The sequence below is a fragment of the Amblyraja radiata genome, chromosome 25 (genome assembly GCF_010909765.2).
Source record: "Amblyraja radiata isolate CabotCenter1 chromosome 25, sAmbRad1.1.pri, whole genome shotgun sequence".
In the NCBI taxonomy this organism is placed as follows: domain Eukaryota; kingdom Metazoa; phylum Chordata; class Chondrichthyes; order Rajiformes; family Rajidae; genus Amblyraja; species Amblyraja radiata.
Window position 1 is genome coordinate 14,795,470 of NC_045980.1, and position 17,645 is coordinate 14,813,114.

At 39.7% G+C, this 17,645-nt stretch overlaps 2 protein-coding genes across 2 annotated transcripts in view; one reads left to right on the forward strand and one right to left on the reverse strand.

Moving 5' to 3' along the window:
- The first annotated feature begins 7,968 nt into the window (after window positions 1–7,968).
- On the forward strand, window positions 7,969–9,317 carry LOC116987143 (hydroxycarboxylic acid receptor 1-like). The gene has a single exon (XM_033043020.1). It carries the CDS (start codon window positions 7,969–7,971, stop codon window positions 8,869–8,871), a length of 903 nt encoding a protein of 300 aa, XP_032898911.1. The 3' UTR covers window positions 8,872–9,317.
- A 116-nt stretch (window positions 9,318–9,433) lies between these two features.
- kntc1 (kinetochore associated 1) overlaps window positions 9,434–17,645 on the reverse strand; it is a 119,773-nt gene continuing 111,561 nt past the window's right edge. The window contains exons 61-64 of the mRNA XM_033043204.1: window positions 16,965–17,054; window positions 14,259–14,404; window positions 12,781–12,868; window positions 9,434–10,638 (exon numbers count right to left, since the gene is read on the reverse strand). Of these exons, the coding sequence (XP_032899095.1) occupies window positions 10,612–10,638; window positions 12,781–12,868; window positions 14,259–14,404; window positions 16,965–17,054 (351 nt within the window). The 3' untranslated portion in view covers window positions 9,434–10,611. The remainder of the gene's footprint in view (window positions 10,639–12,780; window positions 12,869–14,258; window positions 14,405–16,964; window positions 17,055–17,645) is intronic.

Consider the following 17,645-nt stretch of genomic DNA (forward strand, 5'->3'; position numbering starts at 1 on the left):
GGGTTAATTGCACAATTAAAAAAGGTATTATCAGATCCAGATGCTCTCATTTCTTATCATTGTATCTTACATCAGCAAAATCTCTGTGCTAAATCTACTATTTTAAGTCACACTTTGCAACAAGTTATAAGTATTGTTAACTATATTCGTGCAAATGCAACACGGCAGCGTCATTTTTGTAATATGCTAAAGTTGGACGATGTAGAAGGGTTTCGGCCCAAAACGTTGCCTATTTCCTTCGCTCCATAGATGCTGCCTCACCCGCTGAGTTTCTCCAGCATTTTTGTCTACCTTCGATTTTCCAGCATCTGCAGTTCCTTCTTAAACATATAGTCTTCCACTGACTGGTTAGCAAGAGACAATAAGTTTTTCACTTTACCTCGGTTCACGTAACAATAACTAAGTTAAACTAGAAACATTAGACCATAGCCATTCTCAACTACTCTCTCAGGATTTACAGAGGTTGGTTTAGAATGAAAGACATCTTTCATGAGCCTTCTAAAATAACATTCTGGCAGAGTACAATAACATGTCTCTATCTGGTATGTGTTATGGCAGAGATCTAAAATAAATAGCAATTAGATTTACCACACACATTTTCTTGCTGCATCCAGTAATGTTGATGTGCGGGATGCACTTCTAGAGAAAGTGTGCCAGATGGGGCACTGAAAGGCAGTCGGATCTGAGCCTGTTACAAGAAATTGGTCCACAAAGGCATGATATTGAGCCAACAATAACTCTTTCCCTTGGAGAAGGGCTGCCGAGGACAGAGTCTGCCTAAACAAAATGTACATAAAATTCACTCCTTAAATGGTAAAATGCTGTTGAAATGACATCTAATCAGTATCTGAAGAAGGCATCTCCAAGATCGGACTAAATCACAGTCATCCATCATCACTCAATGGATGAAGACTCTATATTGCAACATAGGCAATGGAGAAAATTGCCATCATTTCCATCCTTCCAAATTTATTTTGATATGTGCTGGCATATCAAATTAAGATAAATCATTACAAATTACGGTTTGAATTATAGTAGCATGTTAACCTCTGCATAGGTTTGTCTAATAGCTAAAAGGATCTCGACCCAAAACATCACTTATCCACAATCTCCAGAGATGTTACCTAACCTGAGGAGTTACTCCATCACTTTGTGTCCCTTTGTCTAAAAGCTGTTGGGCGACACAGTGGCGCAGCTGATAAAAGCTGCTACCTCATAGTGCCAGAGACCCAAGTTCGATCCTAACCTCGGGTACTGTCTGTGTGGAGTTTGCATGGTCTCTCGACAGCATGGGTTTCCTCTGGGTGCACCGGTTTCCACCCACATCGCAAAACGTATGGTTGTGGCCTCAGTAAATTAGCCTTAGTGTGTAGGGACTGGATGTGAAAGTAGAATAACATAGAACTAGTGCGAACAGGGGATAAATGGTTAATGTGGGTTTGGTGGGTCAATGGGCCTGTGTCCAAACTGCATCTTTCTTTCAATCAATTCAATACTTAAGACATATGTATTGGTAACAACCAAGATATCTATTACCCCCTCCTTTATGATGAAAACCTGTTATAGAAGTATGAAGAATGGTCTCGGCCTGAAACATTACCCATTCCTTCTATCCAGAGATGCTGCCTGTCCCGCTGAGTTACTCCAGCATTGTGTCTATCTTCATTGCAAACCAGCATCTGCAGTTCCTTCCTACACCTAGAAGTTTACCTACTCCCCTCTCCAGATTATCTAACTAGTCTTTCTCTCCAGTGAATAGATGAGAAGTAATAATTTCACACCTCACCCATGTCTGCTGGTTTAATTTGCCCACAATGGGCATTCCTCTTTCTCTTGTTACCCTCTTCCTATTAATTTACTTATATTAAATATTAATTTAATTCCCATCCCATTTAATTTAAAATGTTTTCCTTGTCAGCTAATGATATTTTGTGCTCACTCCCTCCCCCCACCTCTGCTCCACTCTTATACTTCTGATGGGCCTCACCCATTTTCAGTTCTCTATATTTGTCACATAATTAGTTTTTTTTTCTTTACCCACCCCTCTATGCCCTTTGCCATCCTGGGTTCCTTGGACTTGCTGACCTTACCATTCACCCTCATGGAAACATGTAGGCTTGAACATTTACCCTGACCTACTGGAGTCATACAATTCACAATGACTCAGAACGTTATGCATTTTCATTATTCCACTCATTGAATAATCTTCAGCCAGGAGTGGAGGCAAAAATTAAGACATTTGCTCAGCAACACAAACTGCATGCCGAGTTAGCAAATCACTTCCTAACTTCCCTTCTAAATTATAGAGTTTTGTTGACATGGGTAATTTGTGCAAGTTTCCCTAAATACTCTTAACCTGTGTTGTGCTTTATATTTCTCCATTCACAAGAGCATGGTTGTCTTTCATTCTCTTTTGTTTTTATCTTTTCAGTTTACGTCATCCTCAGACTGGCCATGATCTTGTTGAAAGGTGGATCTGAATGGTCTACTCCTTGTATCTTGTTCCGATTTTGTTTAATGATCATTTATCAGGCATTTAATCAAATTTCTTCCGAAAGTCCAAATGCAGCACATTGAATGAATTGTACTTATCTGTTCTACTTATTAAGTTTAAACATCTCCCACATTTGTCAAACTTGTTATTTTTTCCTCTCATAAATCCAGGCTGAGACTATCTAATCCAATGTTTAAAAAGGAACTGCAGATGCTGGAAAATCGAAAGTAGACAAAAATGCTGGAGAAACTCAGCGGGTGAGGCAGCATCTATGGAGCGAAGGAAATAGTCGACGTCTCAACACGAAACGTCGCCTATTTCCTTCGCTCCATGGATGCTGCCTCACCCGCTGGGTTTCTCCAGCATTTTTGTCTACTATCCAATTCAATTATCGTTGCAAATTACTCTGAATCATAGATGTCAGCATTTTCAGCAATACACTTGCTCCCTGTCACTTACTTCCACATTACCACAGGAGCATTGATTTGCTCCCTATCACATTACCGTTTGGGTCACTACCCTGTTCTTTGGTTTTTATATCAATTAACAAATCTCTCCCAAATACCGTGCCCATGTTTAATCATTGATTACCTGGACCAGCTAAAATCAGAAAAGAATCAATGATTTCACAAAATTTTCACGCCTCTTCCATATTGTGCAGGGTTGGTGTTTCAGTAATCTTAGCCAAACCTTCAGCACATTTAACATCCTGCTGGATTCAAGATCCATCTGCATAATCTCCACAAGTACATGAACAGTTCGGGAGAAAGAAATAATTCTAGGATTGAGAAAAAAAACACATCACCCAGTAAGGACACAAAGTGCTGGAGTAACAGCGAGTCTAGCAGCATCACTGGAGAACATGGATAGTTTCCGGTCAAGACCTTCTTTGGTATCAAGTCAATTCCATTAATAGACCCTGTATTATGACCTTAGCAATGATGTTCTCTCACACACTACCTACTATCAGTATCTTTTTCCCCACCTCTTCGATAACCAAATTATAATTATATTTGTTGACAATGAAGGAATCAACAGTAGGTTCCATGTTTCCTGATGCAGCAAGAAAAAAATGACCTGTTTATTTATAAACCTGACCACTTCATGTATTTTCACAAGATGGTTCCACAGCTGCTCTAGATCTAAATGAGTAATTTCCTCATCCTTTAAGGGACTTCATTTCTACCCGTCAGCGGTTGCGACTAGATTAAAGTACCTCTGATAACTTTTAACTTTAAAGGTCTTCTGTCCCTTACAAAGAACAGTTTCTGGCCCATGTATCCTGACTCTGATCATTGTTTCACCTGGAAGTTTGTGTCGTTGCATGGTGGGAAGAGGGGAGGTAAAAGGACAAGCATTGCAATTCCTGGGATTGCACTGGAAAGCGCCAAAGGATGGGGATTGGTAGGCAGGGACAGAAGAGCGGACAGAGTCATGCAGAAAGCTTATCAACACATTGCACAGCCCAAGAAGCTTAATGTGTTGGGAACCGTCCCCATTGTCATTTCAACTTATTCTGTCAGATATTCTCTTTGTATTACACATCATTTCCTCACCTTCTCCCCTACTAAAGAGCAACTTAGTAACATGCATTTTTCTTTCTTCATTCTGACGAAGTTAGTCATACAGCGTGGAAACCCTTCAGCCCAACTTGCCCGCTCCGATGAACGTGCCCCATTGACACTAGTCCCGCCAGCCTTTGCTTGGCCCATATCCCTCCAAACCTATCCTGTCCATGTACCTGTCTAAATGATCTTGCACCCTAAATATTGAGTTTCTCTTTCCATTGACACCTCCTCAACTGTTGAGTAGTTGCAGCACTTTGTGGTTTTAATACAGATTTCCCATTTGTGCAGTTTTTTTATTTTGATGATTACAATAAAACTAGCCAGATCATCCAGCATTGACCAGGGCATAAACAACTGGGTAAATGCCAAACTTTTGATCAGAAACATCAGTGGTCTTGCACCTGAACAGGAAGACCTTAATCACAAAGTAAAAGGGTTTTAACATCTTCACAGTGAATCATACTCAACCTTGTAAGAAATGCTGCTCCTGGAGATTTCTAGATCACAGCTGAGAGGGTGTTTAATTTAGCTGATGAAAAACATGATAGACAAAGCTGAAATCTAAGCTCAACCTCCAGGCCAATCTTTAGGCAAATACGTCAAAGCAAATATTTATAAATATGCAAGACTGTGATATTGAGGATGCAAACAATTATCAAAATAGTTAATAATGCATCGATGCAGGTCACATAAATCTTGGTATAAGCATGTCTAGCCTATGCATAAGTTCCAGGTGGCAGCCTGATTGGTATCTACAATCCGTGGGGTTCATGCTCCCATGCCTTGTGAATCATAAGGACTTTTGCGTATCATTTCTAAGAATGAGGGACCAGACCAGTCCATAGCACTTCAGGTGCAGTCTCAGCAGGGCTCTTTACAGTTGGAATACCCTTCTACTGAATATACCAATATACCATTTACCTGTGCATGAAGGAACTGCAGATGCCGGTTTACATTTGCTTTCCTTGCTTCTAGCTCACCCTGCATATCAGCAGTCACTGATTCAATGTATTCGAACACACAGGTCTCTCTAAAAAATCAACACCTTTCAATCTCACCATTTAAAAGTACTCTACTGTTCTAAATTTTCTCCCTTGTATTTTTCCATATTGGATTTCATCTAACTTGTCAATTTCCTCAAGAGGTTTCTCTCTATTTTCCTCACAGGTAACATTACTTTCCAACTTTCCATCATCTTTAAACTTGGATATGTTATACTTGATTCCCCCTCTCCATCCAAATAGTTGATGTGGATTGGGAGCAGCTGCAGCCCCAGCATGTATCCAAGCAGCACTCAATACATCACTGCCTCACATCCTGAAAAATCACCCATTCATGATTCCTGGATGTTTTCTGTTTGTCATACAATTATCCGCACCAATGCTTTATCCCAATAACAACTCCTGAGCAATAGATTTCCTACTATTGATATCAAGCCAACTGATCTATGATCACCTGCTTTTTTTTTTAACTTTCCTAAATAGTGAGGTTATATTTCCAATCTTTAACCTGTGGGAACCATTCTAGAACCTATGCAATTAAGGATGCTGATCATTAGTATCTGGGGATTGATTTCCTAACTACCATTAATTTTCCAAATCTAGATTTTTACTAATGTTATCCTCTAAAAGTCGTACACTTGACTCATAGTCCTCCACTACTTCTAGAATTTAGTTTAGTTTAGTTTAGAGGCACACCATGGAAACAGACCCTTTGGCCCATGTTCAGGCTGCCATCGATCACCCATTCACACTTTTTCTAAGTTATCCCACTTTCTCACCCACTCCCTACACATTAGAAGCACATTTACAGAGGTTAATTAACCTACAAACCTGCACATGTTTGGGTTGTGGGAGAAAACTGGAGCACCCAGAACAAAATCACACGGTCACAGGGAAAATGTGCGAACTTCACACTGACAGCACTTGCAGTCAGAATCAAACCCAGGACTCTGACAGGCAGCAGCTCTACCAGCTGCGCCTCTGTGCTGCCCCGTTTTCTGTGTCTTCTTCCATAATTCAGACACAAAATATTTATTTTGTTACTTCCTCAAAGTAATTCATCTTGTTTCAACTAATTTCATTTTCACAGGTGCACGGAAGATCTTTTAACCTGTTCTTATTCACATTTCTTTTTTCTTATCGATGCTTTGGTCTGCTGAATTCCAGAATTTTCATAATCTTTAAGCCTCTAGCTCTTTTTACCATAAATCCTTTATAAGCCTTTCCCTTTGATCTAATATTATCTTTAACATCTCTTGGCAGCCAAACTGGACTACTTTTTCTGTTGGATTTTTTAGTCATTTTATTGCTATTTTTTGGTGTTGTTTCCCAATTTCACAACCTAAATCTTTATATGGCAAAATCAGCCATTATCCCGTCCTAATTCAACATAAAGATACCATGAATCTAACACTAAAAAATATTTGCAATCTTCCTATGAACATAAACAAATAAAAGTTAATGACCTCATCACTCCCTCAGGCACAGACTTCCCTTTTCCCATCACAGCTGCACCCTCTTCACCCTTATTCCCTTTTCAATACCCATGTGAATAAGATTATTCACAATTTTTAGCTGTCAGCTATTTAACACCATGCCATGTTTAACTCATCTTGAAAAAATGTTGGTTCTGCTGCATTTTATCTTCATATTTGTTCAAGAGGATAGTGGCATCCATCTCCGACCTGGCCACCCACAAGCTGATTATTGCATATTTCCTTTATTGCTAAGATTATATAATTACATTAGACCTCTGATACCAAAAATATTTCCTTCTTCTAATTAATGTCAACTTTTTTTTTTTTAATTCACTTTTCTCGTAAAACCTGATACCGTGAGACATCAAAATCTGTAATCTGCTCAGGAATGGTCGATTAACTGTTGACTTTTTACCCAGAGAATCTCTAATGCATCAATAAACTCATTGACAATTTCAGGATGGGTTACCTTGCCTTGCGGAGCAATGATCTGGCTATCCAATTGCTGCATATTTTGTATTGCTAAAACAGTAAATAGAGCTTTACCCAATATTTCAGATGGGAATCAGCCATACCGAGTTATGGATTCAAATGCATAATCTAAACTATCCTAAAAAGCTATTTACTTTATCCGGCGGTTTCAATCCTCAGTTATCTTGCCCCTCACACCGTTTCTTTTGCTTTATTCTTACTGATTAATTAGTTTACTGTACCAAATGTAATTCTTCTTTCCAAATAATTTTCTCAACCAATGTCATGATTTGAGTACTAGGTGTAATTTAGGGGATACAGGAAGAACATGAGAACGATTCCAAATTAGATCTATGAAAAATTAATACTTTAAAAAAAACCAAGAAATATATCGGTTAGACAAAAATGCTGGAGAAACTCAGCGGGTGAGGCAGCATCTATGGAGCGAAGGAAATAGGCAACGTTTCGAGTCAAGACCCTTCCTCAGTCTGAAGAAGGGTCTCGACCCGAAAGTTGCCTATTTCCTTCGCTCTATCGATGCTGCCTCACCCGCTGAGTTTCTCCATTTTTTGTCTATCTTCGATTTTCCAGCATCTGCAGTTCCTTCTTAAACAAATATATCAGTTAAATTTGCTGAAATAGTCTGTGTCTGTTTAAAATTTATGAAACTCTTTGAAAAAGACAAATAGTAAATGATTGTTTCCACATCAGCAAATGGGTTAAATATGTAAAAGATAATCTACAATTAATGCCAGTATTACATGTATAAATAACGACAGAAATTTCTCCACCAATATAATAAATGTGAACTAATAACCACTGCATCAGCACTAGAACCGAGTCAATTTACTTGCACCAACCAACATGTTAAATGGGAACTGTTTGATTTGCATGATCATATATAAGCCACTCTCACGTAAAATACAAGAGACTGATGCTTGCAGCAGAGTGCAACAATGAATGTCACAAATGAATTAGATGAAACCAAACTACTGAATATCGTAGTACCATTGCTGTTGGTGGAATTTGTTCTTGGCTCAATTGGGAACGCCATTGCTTTGTGGATCTTCTGCTTTCGGATGAAACCTTCAAAGCCAAGTATCATTTATTTGTTTAATCTGACTCTAGCTGACTTTCTTTTGATGTGTTGCTTGCCATTTCGACTGGCTTACTATGTGAACGAAAAGAACTGGATTTTTGGGGACGGTGCTTGCCGTGTGCTATTATTTATGGTGTCTTTGAACCGAGCAGGAAGCATTGCTTTTCTCACTCTTGTCGCATTAGATCGCTATTTCAAAGTAGTTCATCCGCATCATAAACTGAACTCTCTATCTCAAGCACATGCAATAATTGGAGTGACTCTTATCTGGGCTATGATGATAGCAATGACCTCGTACCTTCTCTTTGAAAGTCATGTGTTTAAGCAGAATAACCTTACATTCTGTGAAAGTTTCAACTTGTACAATCCTTCAAATGTTGGTGCAACATGGCATGATGTTTTGTTTGTTGTTGAGTTTGTTGCACCACTGGCTGTTATCCTCTATTGTACTTACTCAATCGTTTCAAGACTTCGGCCCACAAAAAATGAAATCAGAAGAAAGTTCATGAAGGCTAAACGTGTCGTGATGGCTGTGGCTGTGGTGTTCGTACTGAGTTTCCTGCCCAGCAACGTTGGAAGAATTGTTGTACTGTTGATGCAACCAAACAAGACTAAAGCTAGCAAGGAATACTGGGCAGCAGTTGAGGGCTTCTACGTAACACTCTGCCTAACCTACATCAATAGCATGCTTGATCCAATTGTCTATTATTTCTCAAGTTCAAAATTTAAAAACATTTTACACCTAAAGCATTCAAAATAAGCTGGAAATGATAAATTCTCAAAACGCACCTGGCATTTCTACCACTAACAGCAACCAGTTCAGACAAGGAGAAAAGATCAGACTTACGTCATATTATCATAACTGGCATTTAAACCGGTTTAAAAGAAAACTTTATGCAAACATGTGGGAGGCTGGTAGCAGGAAGGCAACAGAGTGCATACACCCACTGAAAATGCAAGAAGATCTGCTGAACATTGGACAATGGGAGTGAATCGAATGTAACTGAACTTGGGAGTTGCCTTACTATGCTGTACCATTGTCAATTTCCACCCGTCTCATAACCAACAAGTGGTCAGAGAAGTCGCAGTATCTTAAGCTACTGTTCATGGTGATATATCTTTCCTTGCCTTCTCTGGATCATACAAGATCCTCAAGTGCTTGCATTTACAAATAAGTAGTATTTGCAATATTAATTGTTCATTGTAATATGCTTCGATTTGAAAAAGAAATGTGCTCATTTGGTTTTCAAAATAGAAATAAAACGAACATCCCATTAACCAATATCTGAACAAAATAAATGTCAGTGAAAGTAACAATCTTAAATGTTTCATAACCGAGCTTAATTTTTCACAATCCTACTGCAGTCAATATCAATAAATAAATGTTTCCTTATTGTCACTGTAAATTTTAAACAGTGCAAGCAGTAAATGTGGATTTTAATTCAAGCATATTAAAGATTTTGTGAATCTTACAATCACAGAGATTTACAAAAACTTTGTTTACCAAAAACAATCTATTTTTTCTCGATTACTTGTGTTAATCAGTTTTAACAATGAATGTAGTTTGATGGCATTTGAGCAATAAATAGTTTGGATGAATAAAGGTCTCATGTTACTTCTATTTTATGTCATTAATACACGAGGAGGCTGCTAAAAATGATATACCAAGACTTTTAAATATTGTGTGGAGACTTTAAAATAATCCTGTTGTTTCCATATACTGTAATGTATTTGGCAAATATAGCACATGGGTAGCCAAATATAATTTCTTCCAATTAACAGCAGTTCCAACAATCTCTGGAAGTCGCAGAAGTTGACATTACATACTGCTTACTGAAAACGTGTATACTGGTGGATGTGAAAAGTCGCTCTATAAATAAAGTTTATATAAACAACATCTGCGTTAATGGAATACAAGCACATTAATCCACTTTCTCATCTCACTTCAAGATGCCAGTTGACGACTACCAGTAATCCCAAAGCAAAATACTGCAGATGCTGGAAATCCAAATTCAGTAAACGAATCCAGACTTTGTAACATAGAGTTGGCAAACATTGCACATTTTTCCAAAGGTCTCTTGATTTTAGTCAGAAACAAGAATGATGATTATCCCTTCCTTATTCTGGGAATGAGGTTGCTAAGAAACAAAGGAAAAAATCCAAAATCTAATGGGACAAATTGAAGATCACAAGATAACAATAAGGTTATACATTCCTGACACAAACACGCATCTAAGAATGTTAAACACCGTAGAATAGGTGCAAATCTGACTCGTGTTCTGAATAGCCCACCGAATGCTAGTCAGTGCATTTACCCACCTGCTATCGGAAACCTCCTTGGATATCATTTGTTAGTTGCCCCATTCATATAGATTTCAATATATTCTATCGTGACTACTGAGCAAATATTCTAATGCTAAGTATAACATGTACAAGAACGTGACAAAATGATAAATAAAAATTTCGAGCAACGTATTTTTCCACAGGAAGGTCAAGGAAGCTATTCCGTCTGATCATCCAGAAACTCCTGTGGAATAAAATGTTCATAAAAATCATTAAAAATTCATTTTAAAAAAGTTATTCATTCTTTAAAAATATATTGAATTTATCATGAAAAACAAGGAAATGACAGAACAGTTAAATTAGTAGTTTGGTTCTGTCTTCCCTAAGGAAGACTTAAACAATCTCCCGGAGATACTAGGGGACCGAGGATCTTGTGGGAGGGAGGAACTGAAGGGAATCCACATTAGTCAGAAAATTGTGTTAGGTAAACTGTTGGGACTGAAGGCAGATAAATTCCCAGGGCCTGATGGTCTGCGTCCCATAGATCTCAAGGAGGTGGCCCGAGAAATCATGGATGCATTGGTGATCATTTTTCAATGTTCTCTCAACTCTAGATCAGTTCCTGTGGACTGGAGGGTAGCCAATGTAACTCCACTTTTTAAGAAAGGAGGGAGAGTGAAAACGGGGAATTATAGACCAGTTAGCCTTGCATCGGTTGTGGGGAAGATGCTGGAGTCGATTATGAAAGATATTATAGCAGCGCATTTGGAAAGCAGTGACGGGGTCAGTCAAAGTCAGCATGGATTTATGGAGGGGAAATCGTGTTTGACTAGTCTTTTGGAGGATGTAACAAGTAGAATGGATAAGGGAGTGTCAGTGGATGTGGTGTATCTGGACTTTCAAAAAGTTTTTGACAAGGTCCCACACAAGAGATTAGTGTCCAAAATTAGAGCACATGGTATAGGGGGTAGGGCATTGACATGGATTGAGAACTGTTTGGCAGACAGGAAGCAAAGAGTAGGAATTAACGGGTCTTTTTCAGACTGGCTGGCAGTGACTAGTGGGGTGTCACAAGGCTCGGTGCTGGGACCCTTTGTTTACAATATATATTAATGTTTTAGACGAGGGAATTAAATGTAACATCTCTAAGTCTGCGAATGACACAAAGCTGGGTGGCAGTGTGAGCTGCAAGGAGGATGCTATGAAGCTGCAGGGTGACTTGAATAGGTTTGGCGAGTGGGCAGAAGCATGGCAGATGCAGCATAATGTGGATAAATGTGAGGTTATCCACTTTGGTGCCATGAACAGGAAGGCAGATTATTATCTGGACGGTGTCAGATTAGGAGAAGCATGCAGGTACAGCAGGCAGTGAAGAAAGCTAATGGCATGTTGGCCTTCATTGCGAGAGGATTTGAGCAAGGAGGTCCTACTGCAGTTGGCCCTTGTGAGACCACACCTGGAGTATTGTGGGCAATTTTGGTCTCCGAATTTGAGGAAGGACATTATTGCTATTGAGGGAGTGCAGCGTAATTTCACCAGGTTAATTCCCGGGATGGCGGGACTGACATATGATGAAAGAATGGGTCGACTGGGCTTGTATTCATTTGAATTTAGAAGGATGAGAGGAGATCTTCTAGAAACATATAACATTTGGATTGGACAGGGTAGATGCAGGAAAAATGTTCCCGATGTTGGGGAAGTCCAGAACCAGCAGTCAGTTTAAGAATAAGGGGTAGACTGAGATGAGGAACAACTTTTTCATCCAGTGTTGTGAATCTGTGGAATTCTCTGCCACAGAAGGCAGTGGAGGTCAATTCATTGGATCTTTCCAAGAGAGATTTAGCTCTTAGGTCTAAGGGAATCAAGGGATATGGGGGAAAAAGCCAGAACGGGGCGCTGATTTTGGATGATCAGCCATGATCATATTGAATGGCGGTGCTGGCTCCAAGGGTCGAATGGCTTACTCCTGCACCTATTTTCTATGTTTCTATATTCATTTTCTTAAAAGGAAAAAATCTGTTTTGAAGAGAATTGCTGATATACTGAGGCTGATAGCCAGTGGCCTTATCTTGCCTTAACTTGTGCATCCCTTTATTAGTGCGAATTGGGCTAGAGGCATCACAGACTTAAAGGCACAAAGTTATTTGCCGCCATCCTGTTTTTTGCATTAAGTTAGCTCCCTCCCGCTGGGTTACTCTAACCCGAGTCATCTAAATTTATGATTTCATTAATAAACAATACAAATGTTGTTAATCTGAGTAATACATTACAAGTTATTTTGTGAGAAACTATTTTATAACTTGTTATAATAGGACTTTTTGCCAAACATGAGAATGGCCTTATTGAAAGAAAATTCATGAAATAGACATTAAAAAATATATTGTACCTTTAAATAATCAAGAGAAATATTTGATTTGATGGGTCTTCCTTCATGCTTTAAGTAGTCAGTTACCACAGAGATAGCTTCATTGAGGCTGTAGGAGTAAAGGTAAATTAATTAAAATCAAGGAGAAATGAAAAAAGGACATCTTTTGGAGTATATGTACATGTTATACAATATTCAAAACATATATCTTGATTGCAACAGGATCTAACCTATATGAATAATCTATGTAGTTTAAATCCAACCACATGAACTTTGAATTCTTCAATTTCACGTAATACCCAAACCACTTGCCTCGTTCCTGACCCCTTCCCACCGCAGCGCGCACACATTTCTCCCACTTGCTCCTTTCCCCTTCCCTGTATGCTCATCTCCCAATCCCCAAGTCCAATATTTCCCCTTTATCCCCCCCCCCCCCCCCACCTCTTATCACTCCCTCTGGCTTTACATTTCCTTTTTATTTTCTTATCTGACATCTTCGTCTCCTTTTCACTTCCAGTCTTTGTTACTTATTCCACCCATCTGTTAACCACCCTCCTCTCACCTGTATCCACCTATCTCTTGACAGGCTTTTCCCCATCCAACTTTTCAAGCTTTCCCCCCATATTTCGCTCTGTCTGAAGGGTCCCAATCTGAAATGTCACCTGACCATTCCCTCCACAAATGCTGCCTCACCCACTGCGTTTCTGCATCACTTTGTCCTTTGCTGAGGATTCTAGCACCTGCAGTTTCTTGTGAAGATATTATCCATGTCCTATCAACATTATTACTTAAATTTAGAAGTGTGAAAGTGGATTTTGTTAAAACGTACAAGAACATGATGGATCTGGTCATGGTGGAAGTGGCGAGGTTGTTCCCTCTTGTGGGAGAATCTACACACAGTGACACAGTTTAAAAATAAGTGATTGCCTACCAAAGAATCTCATTGGGCTGCAAGATTTTAGAATTCTTCCTTATCAATCTACCTCTGCCATAAAAGAGTTTTATTGATAGATAGAAGTAGAAAGATACTTGGTATGGAACGGGTGAAATTATTCCATGGGAAGAAAATACTGGAGTTGAAGGAAGGTACTAACAGATTTTCCATGTTTTTATTAAATGGCAAGGGCATATCCAGAACAGAAGTCACATTAATCTCCCTGAACTCAGAATGTAACAGAGAGACACAAGAGACTGTAGATGCTGGAATCTTGAGCAAAATATATGCTGTTGGAGGAACTCAGCAGGCCAGGCAGCATCTGTAGATGAAAATGGACGGACATTTCGGATTGGGGCTTTTCGTCTGAAGAAGGATCTTGACCCGAAACAATGTCTGTTCAATTTCCTCCACAGATGCTGCCTCATGTGCTGAGTTCCTCCAGCAGGTTGTTTTTTTGTTAAGAATCATAAAGACAAGCAAAACTAAATGTCAGTAAAGAATCTGGATCATTATTTGTCAAATAATTTCCATTTATTCATATACTCCCACATTTTATACTTACCAGCTCCTATTTACAAGGTAATTCACCAGTTCTTTCACACGATTGTTATCAATCATGTATTGCTTTAGAAAAGGAAAATATTTTGATCCAATAAGCATCTCGTAGTTTTTCTTGTCTGCAATGCTACCCAACGCCAACTCCTTAATCTTTGAAGATTAAAACAAAGTAGAGGACATTTTAGAGCTTTTAAAACGAGAAGTGACACCTGTTTAAATTGGTGGTTTGCTAAAGTAACTCAAGCTCGCAACTTATAGCCTGCATATAACCCAATACATTAAGAGTCAATTAATATAGCAATTCTGATGAAAGATCAACTGAGAACCACAAAATTGTTTCTATCTCTTTAAACATTGTCAGTAATATTTGTTTTTATTTTAGATTTCCAGCTGCCACAGATAACAAGCTTTAACCAAAGTATTGAATTGAATTGAATTGAATACCTTTATTGTCATTCAGACCTTACGGTCTGAACGAAATTTCGTGCCTGCAGTCATACATACAATCATACAATAAAAAACAACAATAAACACAAATTAACATCCAGCAGATTAGTTTGGTAATAGAACCTCTGATGTACCATCTTTCAAACAGAATCAGTGTTAAATTTAGTGGTTAAACAAGCAGCATCAAATGAACAACCAAAAAGTAAAATAGTCGATTCCCTGTATCACTGACATTAGAAGGGAAGACCAAGTGCAGAGTTCCACTCAGGAGGCTGGCTGGATAATTGAACCAAGACAAGGGAGGAATAAAAGATGGAAGGCAATTGTTGATGAGGGATAAGGTCATAGTGAGAACATGAATCCACTGCAATTTTTGAGTTTCAAGTATCACAAATGGGAAGGGATGATGGAGGCAAGAAAAGACAGAACTCTGGACCAAAGCCACCAATGCATATGGCACATTTTCAATGTTGGAATTCTGCATTGGACAGATACAAACCATATCGCTAATAAATTTTTCACGCAACAATGATTTATTGCAAGGGTCTTTAACGTTTCTTTTTTACCAGTGGATCATTTATTCATGTCTTTTGAGTTCTTGCAAACTTTAAAACCAAAATTCTTCCCGTGCTCCACATATGCAATTATTCATTTTTAGTCTTGGTTTCTGGTTCCTGACCCAAACCTGCCTGCTCCTGACCCATGGCATATTTTTCACCTGCCAGCAACATCAAAGCCCACCTTGCTATTTACAACCACTAACTTGGTCCAAAATTCAACGTTTACCAAAATCTTTCCCTTCAACTTTTTCCCATTAATGTTGGTTGAAACAGCTCAAACAATCATTAGAGTTATGTCTTCATCACGAATCCTAAACAATTTAATAAGGTTTTAAATATACAATACAATACAATTTATTTGTCACTTGAACCTCATAGAGGCTCAAATGAAATGTTGTTTCTGCAGTCATACACACAAGAAAAAAAGACCCAAGACACAACACAATTTACAGACATCCATCACAGCGCATCTCCTCCTCGCTGTGATGGAAGGCAAAAAAAAGTATCTCTCCCCTGCACTCCCCATTCCCCTCCCGATGTCAGAGTCAAAGCCCCCGGCGGGCGATGGTAATTGTCCCGCGGCCATTAACGCCGCGCCGGGCGATGCAAGGCCGCGCCCCAGGTCTTGTTGTTGGAGCCCCCGGCGGGCGCTAGCAAAGTCCCGCAGCCGTTGAAGCCGCGCTGGGCAATGTCAGGCCCCGCTCCAGGTACTCCTCGACCCCGCGACTCGGGCGGGAGAAGTCGCCGTTGTGGAAGCCCCGAAAAGCGGTCTCCCAGCAGGGACCCGCGGGCTCCCGGTATTACTGTCCACCGGACCTACGGTTGGAGCCTCCGAATCTCCGAGGGTCGGGTCGCAGCAGCGCGCCACCACCGCTCCACCCGTTCCGAACTCGGCCAGCTCCGCGATGGTGAGTAGGTCCGCAGCTCCGGGACTGGAGCCCCAGGTCATTCCTGCTGGAGGCCGCTCCACGTTGCAGCCCCAATGACAACGGAGACCCGACAGGGAAACGGTCGGGTTCTCCGTGCAGGGGAAAGATTTTAAAAGTTTCCCCCCCACCCCCCGCCCCCACACACACACACACACATACCCCATCAAAAAATAATAAAAACTACATTAAAACGGGACAAAAAATAACAAAAAGACAGACGGATTGCAGAGGCCGCTGCGACGTGAGTTTAACTAGTTTAACTAGTCAACTAGTTTAACATTAATCTGACAACATGCTTCTCACAAAAAATGAATATTGACTGTAATGCATAAAACAGTACAGCAGAAGAACAGGCCCTTCGGTGCACAATATCTGTGCCAAACATGATGCCCAAGACCATCTTTTATCTGCCTGCACATAATTCCCATCCCTCCATTCCCTGCATATCCATGTGCCTATTTAAAAGTATCTTAAATGCCACTATCGTATGCCTCAACCACCATCCCCTGCAGCGCGTCCCAGGCACTCTCCACCCTCTGCTAAAAAAATGCCCCCGCACATCTCCTTTAAAATTCGCTCCTTTCACCTTAAAGCAATGCCCTCTAGTATTTAATTTTTCCATCCTGGGAAAAAGGTTTTGACTGTCTACCCCTCTCATAATTTTAACGTTTGCTCATTTAATTATTCAGATCCTTGGGATAATGTCCAAAACAATAACATTTTATAAACCTTTAGAGGCAACACTTTCAGTATCGGCATGCCTATTTTTTGTACCTTGGATGCATATCCTGCAACCTCTCCCGTTGTCATGTGATCAACAACTTGCTGCAAAAGGGTCACAGAATCAACAGACAAGAGAAATCCCTTTAACCAAAAAGAGAGAAATATTATACAACATTATTTAAACATATGTTCTGTATGTCATAGACAAATATTTAAAATGTGTATATTAATTAATATTTCCAAAGGAGATATGTTCATGCACTGGAGATGCAAGGAACAGCAGGTGCTGGAATCTTGAGTTGAAACAAAAAGTGCTGGAGGAACTCAGCATGTCAGGCAGCATCTGTGGAGGGCATGAATAGGCCAAATGTGTAGGAAGGAACTGCAGATAGTACACCGAAGATAGACACAAAATGCTGGAGTAACTCAGTGGGACAAGCAGCATCTCTGGATAGGAATGGGTGACGTTTCGTGTCGAGACCCTTCTTCAGACTGAGAGTCATGGGAGAGGGAGACACAGAGATAAGGAAGTGTAAGCTGTGAAAACGAGACATCAAAAGAGATGAAGTTCAAGGAAAATGTAGAATAGATCATTGTTAGCTTGTTTGGGGTCCTGATCCGAAACATCATCTATACCATGTCCTCCTCAGAAGATGCTTGACTTGCTGAGTTGCTCCAGCACTTTGTGTTATGTTCATACACTGGTTTATCTTGTTTTAGTTATCTGCTTGG

What these genes read in the sequence shown, in the direction of transcription:
- LOC116987143 (XM_033043020.1), top strand. Translation starts at nt 7,969, where the DNA reads ATGAATGTCACAAATGAATTAGATGAAACCAAACTACTGAATATCGTA.